Source organism: Microtus ochrogaster, unplaced genomic scaffold (assembly GCF_000317375.1).
Source record: "Microtus ochrogaster isolate Prairie Vole_2 unplaced genomic scaffold, MicOch1.0 UNK12, whole genome shotgun sequence".
Lineage (NCBI taxonomy): Eukaryota > Metazoa > Chordata > Mammalia > Rodentia > Cricetidae > Microtus > Microtus ochrogaster.
Window position 1 is genome coordinate 641756 of NW_004949110.1, and position 8957 is coordinate 650712.

General features: G+C 52.5%; 1 protein-coding gene across 1 annotated transcript in view; it reads left to right on the forward strand.

The window, feature by feature from the left end:
• Positions 1-3952: 3952 nt before the first annotated feature.
• The window catches only part of Rasgrf1 (Ras protein specific guanine nucleotide releasing factor 1), a 109803-nt gene continuing 104798 nt past the window's right edge, over positions 3953-8957 (forward strand). Inside the window, exon 1 of the mRNA XM_026789004.1 lies at positions 3953-4594. Coding sequence (XP_026644805.1) covers positions 4319-4594 — 276 coding nt within the window. The 5' untranslated portion in view covers positions 3953-4318. The remainder of the gene's footprint in view (positions 4595-8957) is intronic.

Sequence of the window (8957 nt, forward strand, 5' to 3'; positions counted from 1 at the left end):
ACAGACAAGGGACACATGTCCAAAAGTTCAATAAACTGAATGTGTCTTTTCTAAAGCTTTATGGGTTACCTTTTTCATTTTAAACATGTTACCAAAAAAAGCAAAAATTCTCTAAGTGCATCTGTGCACACGTGCGCACACACAAATGCACTGTGGTTTGTCAGCCCCTGCCCTTCCCTGAAGGAGAGGCTAAGTTCTTGCCCTGAAAAGAGTGTGTTCATTTCTACCAACTATGCCAAGGTATTGTGTTGTGTGGTTTTGGCAGTGGCAGCAGTGGGGGGGGATATAAATTATAACTTATTTACTACAGATAGGGCAGCCATGACAGACCAAAGAATTTCACCCAAATCTGGCTTGGTAAACCAATGAGATTTTTGGGGTTACTTACAGGGCATGGGTAACTCAAAACAGCTATATTCCTAACCCATACCGCCTTCAAAATATGGGTGCACCCTTGGAGTTCCCTGCCCGACTTGCAGGCATCTCTCCTTAAGATTTCCTCCTCCAGTACCACCACGAATCCCAGCAATTGCATCTGCTCATCTCTCCCTGGGGTGGTTTTAATGAGGATGGCCCCCATGGGCTCAATACTTAGTCATCAGTTGGTAGACTGGGAAAGATTAGAGCTATGGCCCTGTTGGAACAGGTGTGACCTTGTTGGAAGAGGTGTGTCATTGGGGGTGGGCTCTGAGGTTTTAAAAGTCCACACTAGCTAGGCCCAGTTTGTCTCTCTCCTCTCTCTCTCTCTCTCTCTCTCTCTCTCTCTCTCTCTCTCTCTCTCTCTCTCTCTGCCTGTGGATCAGAATGTAGAGCTCTGTTACTGCTCCAGCATCATGTCTGTCTTCATACTGCTACACTCCTCACCACGACGCTGATGGACTAATCCTCTGAAACTCTAAGCCATTCCCCAATTAAATCCTTTTTTTTATAAGCGTTGCCTTGGTCATGGTGTGTCTTCAGCAATAAAACCTTGACTGAGAGAAGAGCCTTGTAAGTTTCCTGGACTTCTTGTGTCTTAGGAGCCTTCCTCCTCCTTCTAAGAGAGAATATTTCAATTCAGAAGAATTAACTACACAACACATGCCCACCTTCTTTCTGGCACCTCTTATACTAGGCAAGGAGTGACCAGTTTCGTAAATAATATTGCCTTAACCAACATCATTAAGTGGCTTCCAAGAGCCTTGAACTTGATTCCAGGCCAATGACTGCCAAGAGGCCAAAGGTAAGACTTGGGTTTCTGCCTGTGGTGAAACACACACACACACACACACACACACACACACACACACACACAATATTCACACCACTTAGATAAGAGTAATCAAACTGCCAGGTGGGACGCTGACCGTTTCCCTCAAACACAACAGGAGCCAGGGCCACCCTTCCAGCATGGTCTAGCTCATCAAGAAATCCCAGAATCCCAGGAGATTAACAAGAGCACGTGACTCCTCCACCGCTCCAGTGCTGACCCAGGCAGGAGGAGGCAGGGAGATCTTTCTGTGGGCATCTCGCAGAAGCTCCTAAGTAGGATATGCATGTCCAGCCTCAGTGATTCTGACTTCACTGGCCCAGAGGAAGGCCTGAATACAGACTTTAAATCTCTAAAGTACACCGGAGTTCAGAGCCTCGGAAGTGGGCTCAATTCTGATCCTGACAGGCACTTTTGGTTAGCTTGTCTTCCTGTGCCCCATGAGAAAGTGGGTTTTCCTCTGGCTCTCCTAGAGCCACACAGCAAAGGAGTTCCTAAGCTCCTGCAAGCTCCAGAAGGCAGGGACTATGTTTTCCTTATCATCGTGCCTCCAGGGCCCAGGCGACAGAATAAAACGTGTGAGTGAGCGAACAAATGCGTGAGCCCCATCCTCTCCCACCTCCCAGTGCCCAACATCTAATAAATGAGCTGCAAAGCAGTGAAGCTGCATCGCTGGCAGACTTGTCAGAAATGTCCTTAGACCCTGCCCACCTCCACCGAAGGAGAATGTGCGCTCTGACAGCAACCCCCAGCATTGGTGTGCCCCACGCAGCATCACCGGTTCTGCAGTATATTAGGGAGTCTCCCAAGCTCCTGAGATAAAAATGTGTGTGAAAGTGCATAACCTGCCCATAAACCTGCAGCCCAGGTCAGAAGAAGCGTGTCCTGTGGGTCTGCCTGCCACACACGCTAAACCTTGGCTCCAGCTCACCTAGAGATACCCTCTTCCCCTATCGTGTTCCTTGGTGGGATGAATGCCAACCTTGATGCAGCCCTAAACCCTATTCTACATAAACCCCGACCTGGTTCAAATCCCACCTCTGAGGTGTTCCATGAAAGTGGTAATAAGCGATTGAACCAAAGCCCAAACTATTCAGAAGGCTTTAGGGAAGGTGTAATGTCCTAACTGAGGCACAGCGCTTGTAACAGTGCCCTTTACCAGGGTTTTTCCTTGGCCTCCTCTTAAGAGGCTTCCTAATAGGAATTCACATAAAAAACCCCAATCCTGGACATTCTGCTTCCATCGAGAAAGCAGGGGAAACTGGGCATGTGCCTGCACTCAGGACGCTGAGGCGGGGAGGATCGGGAATTCAAGCCAGCATGGGCGATATAATAACGTCGTTTCTGAAAAGAAGAGAGGGTCTTGGTGGGAAGGAGGAGAAGAGCAAGTGAAGAGAAAGAAGAAAGTTAGATAACATGTAAAAAGGATCACAATTTCCCACAAGATCTCTCTTGAGCAAGTCAAGGATGCCTAAAGGGGCTTTAGCTCTCTGCCTTTTTTGTTCTTTTGATTACCTGCGGGGGAGGGGGGGGGATACGCGATACAGAGGAACACCCACCTGGACCAATGTGTCCTGAATAGGGACAGCTCTCCATTCCAGACCATGATGCATGTTGTGTGTGTGTGTGTGTGTGTGTGTGTGTGTGTGTGTGTGTGTGTGTGATCTAAAAGGGAAAGGAGGAAGGGCTTCTGTGAGGAAAGATGGTGTTCTTTCTCCAGAGGGCTGCGCGGACACCTGTCCTGGCTGCAAACTGTCAGCGCCCGGCGCTGCTCCCAATCTCAGGTCTCAGCGAGGCCGCTGCCCTCTGCGGCAGACGGCGGTGCGCGCTCCCCACTCCAGCACCAGGCTGGCCCGGCAGCCCGCGCGCTCTGCCGGTGCAGCATGCGGGCGCTGTGACGTTCTCGGATAAATGCCGTGTAACTGTGTAGGCGAATGGGAGCTAAAAATAAGAACGGAAAATCTATCATTAAGGTATCATTGCGCCAGCGCAGCTATTTGAAGGCTCCCATGGTCCCTGGCGCCTGCGTTTGAAGCCCGCCTTCAGGCTTCAGGGGTATTTGCTGAAAACTCCCAGCAGCGGCTTGCCAGCCAGACCTTAAGGTTCACCGGGTGACGCTGGCAATTATGGCAACATTCAAAATGAAATAAAATAAACGGTCACCTCTAGCCTCCCAACCTCACCCCCTATCTTCTCAGATCGCTGGCGAAGCCGTGGCGGAATAGGGCTAGAAACTGAAAGGAGTGAAATCCGAACGGTTATGCAAAAACTAGAACATATTCCATTCCTTCGCTATTCACCTTTCTCTTATTCGTCCACCTTGGATTAGAAAAATAAAGTAGGGAAGGGAAGTAAGGGGAGGCTTTAGGAGACAAAATGACAAGTGGGGCTTATCCTAGGTCTAGAGTGCCCCGCGGCTGGGCGCAAAGAACGCAAACTCCAGGGATGGTGAGTCTCCGGGGTTCCATTGGATTAAACGAAAATTGATCTGATTTGGTTTAGAACACCCGAAGTCTAGAGGAAGAGGACAGGGACAGGGAGGGAGGAAGAAGAGTGTGTGAGGACGAGAAGTGTGTGTGCGTGCGTGTGTGCGTGTGTGTGTGTGTGTGTGTGTGTGTGTGTGTGTCCAGGGAGGGGGAGGAGGCGCCAAGGTGCAGCCTGCGTGCGGCTCTGCGCCTCGGCGGGGCTGCGTGCGTGTGTCCCTGTCCGCGCTGCTGAAACGGGCTCTTCGAGGGATAGGCGTCACATGACTCCGCCTGCCCCTAGCCAGCGCGCAGACCGCCCGTCCCTCAGTTTGCTGGGGGAGGGTCGGTCGACATCTCCCGGGGCCCTGGGGCTCTGCGGAGAGGAGAATAGGTTCCAGCAAGGAATGGTCCTTCTAGGTTCAAGAAATCCTAGCTCGGCGCCAGGTCCTGGAGTGTAAATCTTGAGGGGGTTGGGGTGGGGGAAAGAGAGGGAGCGATCCAGCGAGCGCCAGAGAGAGGCAGCGCTGCGCGCACCGACGAGGGGCTGCCGGGTGCCGCGCGAAGAAGATGTAAGCGCGTGGGGTCTCGCTGGCCTCCGAGCACCATGCAGAAAGGGATCCGGCTGAACGATGGCCACGTCGCGTCCCTGGGACTGCTGGCGCGCAAGGACGGCACACGCAAAGGCTACCTGAGCAAGCGGAGTTCGGACAACACAAAATGGCAAACCAAGTGGTTCGCGCTGCTGCAGAATCTGCTCTTCTACTTCGAAAGCGACTCAAGCTCTCGGCCCTCGGGGCTCTACCTACTGGAGGGCTGCGTCTGCGACCGCGCGCCCTCCCCCAAGCCCGCGGTCTCTGCTAAGGAGCCGGCGGAGAAACAGGTGAGGGAGCTCCACGTCCTGACCTCCCGCGCCCCTGCTGAGGCCCTGCGGGTTCAGGGCCTTCCACCCTGCTTCGGTGACCGAACTTTGACCCTTCTACTCTAAGCATCTAGGGCGCGCTCAGCATCTTCCACTGGCAGGACCGACTGGACCGAACTGGGAGGGTGACCCTAGGGCGGGCAGGGACTGCGGGTTGGGCGCTGCTAGGAGCTGCAGCCGCCCTTGGCGGGGTGAGCCCCGTAGTGGGCGGGGACAGGGAGGCTGAAACTTGGAGATAGCGATGGAGATGGGGTCCAAAGGGCCGACACTGGTGAGGAATCTGATCAATGTCCGACCCAAAATGGTGCCCCTAACCCCATCCCCACCCCCACCCCAGCTATGATAGCTGTAATCTTCTGCCTGAGAAGTGGAATTCTTGGCATTTAGGCTTGGGAAGGGTAAGACAGACGTCGGAGCGTCGCCGTACCTCGCCTTCCGCAGCTAGGGACGGAGAATAACCTGTGCTAGCCTGGCCGAGTTGGGGATTGCGGGGCCTGGGTGGAGGGGGGTCGTTTGTGCGATCGAGTGATGGTGTGCTGCTCCTAGCTGGTTCTGGCACCACTAACGAACCCCAGGGTTCCAAAGACCGCTATGATGCGCCGGGAACAGGGCCAGGGTTGCTGGGGAGCCGTGGGACAAGTGGGCTCTGCTTTCCTCCCCCGCCCCCTGCGCCGCCGCGTCCGCCGCCGCAGTCGCCGCTGTAGCGCGGCGCTCCTTTACTCTCTCGCTGGCGTTGCCCAAACAACAGGGCTAAAGGGCCAGGCCGCGATGTGCGGTGGGGCCTGGACCTGATTGATAGACGACCATTGAGGGAGGAGGGTCACCTGCAGCCGCCCAGTGGGAACACTCAGACAGAGAGAGCTATCTTTAAGCTTGATGTCTCTCCCTAAGGCATCTGGTCCCTGGCCTCTAGGAAGAAAAGAAAAAGTACATGACAGTGTATCCAAAAATGTCATCACTGGGAGAGGCCTGACATCCATGGGGCTCAGCCACCTGGCTATTGCCTAGATGGGGACACTGAGGCCCGGGGATAGAGCTATTTTCTCTTGCCCGGTGTCATAGCAGGAGTCAAAGCCACCCAAGATTCTGGGAAGACAACAACGGGGATCTCAAAAGCATACAGCCTGGTGGCGATTGAATTGACTGGGATGAAAACCTCCCTTGAAGTCTCCTCCCTAATTAGGACAGAGAGCTGCACTCTGTCCCTTCAGCCATCTCTTTATACCTTGCACTCAGCCCCCAGTGTTAGGAGACAATTTCTGAGGGAAAAGGGAAGACTCTGAGAGTGACCAATCAGGAGGCCAGACAGGCGCTCCCAGATGGCAAAGAACAGCAGTTTCTTTAGCTAATAGCCAAATGGAGCCTCCTGGGCTCAGCTAGAACAGTCAGACCCAGGCTGCCAGCCTCTCTTATCCACTTGCTGTCTACAGCCACAGCACACCTGTATCTACCAGGTGACTGCACCCTCGGTCAGGGCTCCCTCCATGTCCCAGCTCCCTACAGCACAGAAGGAGCTGAGTGCCTGAGTGGGAAGGAAGGCAGGAGGAGCAGGGAAGCTAAATTGGTTGAGGTCCAAAGCATCTGCTCTCAGGTTCCCTGAACTAGAAAACTGACAAGCTGGAGGCTGAATCTCAGCTGAATGGTTTCTGGGCTCTGTGGCTTTGCTTAACATGCAGGCGTCCTCTGAACCTGTGTTGAATACAAAAAATAATGGCACAAACCCTGTCTCAAAAAAAACAAAAACAAAAACAAAAAAAAATGGGACGGACCTTCCCTAGGGCTTTGGGAACACACAGCCAAATTATGTGTATGAAAAGATTCTCACAATACAATTAAGTGGGATCCTAGCTGGATTAGAATTATATTATGTCAATCCACCTTTCCCATTTCTTTCAGGCTGAGAAAGTGAGGCCATAGACAGACAGGGAGTTGTCCAACATCAAGGAGCCTGGCAGAATAAGACTTAGAATTGACCCAGCATCTAAAAACTATTGAAAACGGGGTCCCACATTGAGTCCGTGTCAGCTAGCGCTCATCTTGGACACTGACCATGGAACAGATGGGACTGCAGGCCAGTTAGCGTCCTGCGCACTTGTTGTGAGCCATTTATCAGAACGCTCAGTCCCTGGGGCTTATTAAGAGAAGAGGGCAAATGGGGAGCAGTGGGTGATGATCTGCTGTGGCCCAGTTTGGGGGGTTCTTGTTAAAGACTCCTGTTTTATTCCACACACTCATACCCAAGTTCCCTTCAGCTCCAAAGGAAGTTCAGCAGCTATGGAGTCATAGTTCTCACTGCTCTGACCCATTCTTGTGTACAAAACTTATGCTCACCCCCAGCTCTTTAGTAAAATCTGTGACCCTCAGAGCTGCTTCCCTGTTTCTTTTGGGCGAGGACACCCCATAGAATAAACTAGAGAGTAAGGTGATAGAAGCCTCGGGCCACTCTGTGACCAAGTTTAGACCTAAACCAAACCTTGACTTCACACTCACTGGGCATGTGGCCAAAGCACCCAAATTAACAAGTCTAGAAAATGCAACCGTTTTGACAAGACTAGCTGGTGGTATCGGGTGGAAGTCAGTTTTAAGGGGACTTCCTTTTTGCCTAAGTCTAAACCCACAGGAATAGAGACTGAGTCTGAGCTAGGAACCGAGCAGATGCACGGAAAATACTTTTTGAGCTGCACATGTCTGAGGTGTCATATGTTGCTTCCATGTGTCATATCCTGAGGACGGACTGAGTGCTGGGCACTAGGTCTCAGAAGCTGATGATGCAGATGTTGGGATCCCAGGGAAGATAAATACAAATCAGAAGGTATACCACACCATGTGAAGACCTTGGCCTGCTGGATGGCAAGGTGTTATAAGAGCCAAGGCTGATCTGGCGCCCTCTCACCCGCTGTACCTAGACTGGTCAGACTATGTTTAAAGCAAGAGGATTTTTGTCCCACACTAGCTCAGGCCTAGGTCTCCAGGGTCTCCTGAAATGACATAGACACATCTTGTCCCCCACCTTCCTTTGCTTCTGCAGGGTACCCCTCCCATGTTACTTACACAACCCTGACTTCCTCTCTTTCTGTCCCTGAAACTAAACCCCAAAGCCTGGGTGATATGAACTCAGAGCCTGGGTTCAGCATGCCTAGAGATTGGCCGTAGGGGCTCCAACCCCTGCTTCTGAATAGAGTGAATTCAGCTTTTCCAAACCACTGAAATAAACCTTCTAGTGCCAGGTCCTCAGTAAGAGATATTTCCAAACCAACCCCAGTACTGACTACACTCCCTCCAATCAGGAGGGCCCAAATGTGGACAGAAGGTGTCTTCTGATTCCCTAGAGAGAGAAAGGATCCACACAGATGCCAAAGCCTCCGAACCTGATATAAGCTTAGGCTCAATGAGCTGGGAACCTCCCAGAACAGCTCTCCTCCACCAGGCCACTGTTATTTCCTAAATGACGTGCTACTCAAGGTCCTAATCTATAGGGAATATTCCTGGTTACCCTGGTAGATTGAATGCACCAGGTTTACAGGTGATGAGACAGCCTCTGCAGTGGCCACTCCCCGTAGCAGCGAATGTGAAACTTGCCGCTCTGGCTTCCCCTCTCTACAGCTATGTCAGCCTCCCCACCATCCAGATCTGGAACATATTAAACTCCTGCACCAGCCAGGAAAAAAAAAGGTAGCCAGGGTGTGAGAGAATGAGGCTCCTCTAAAGGCCACACCCTTCACACCCAGCTTCCTGTGGTCCGAGCAAACCACGGCTGAGGGCAGCTCCAACTCGAGGGCTCCTGCCTGCAGTGAGCTGGCAAGGCTGAGCTGGGGTGCCAGCACGTAGGGGTCACTGGCCCTGGAGTCACCGTGTGGAGCACTCCTTTACCCACCCTACCTCTCAGCAAAAATAAGACCAAAGTGGCTCCCAGAGGATGCCTCTCATAAGAATGGAACAAAGAAGGCTGCACTCCCTGCCACACACTTGCTGGCAGTAGGGCAAGGGTCAGGGACAGATGATATGGAAACTTAAGCTCAAACTCTTACGGTCGTTGATTTGCTCAGGCTGGTACTCCACACTGAGCCAGGTTCCCATCCCACAGGTGCCGAGGAGAGAACATTACCCTCTACGCACTCACAGAGCTGTGTCTCACACAGTACCTGCCAAGGACAAGAAATACTGGCTCCCTCCCAAAGAGCCCCTAGAGGACTCTCTCACCAGCCCCTCTGTGGTTAGGAACTCGGCCTCATCTCCATCCACCGCATCCTATTCCAGGTCCCCCTCTAGGGAACAAACATCTCCATCCACCGCATCCTATTCCAGGTCCCCCTCTAGGGAACAA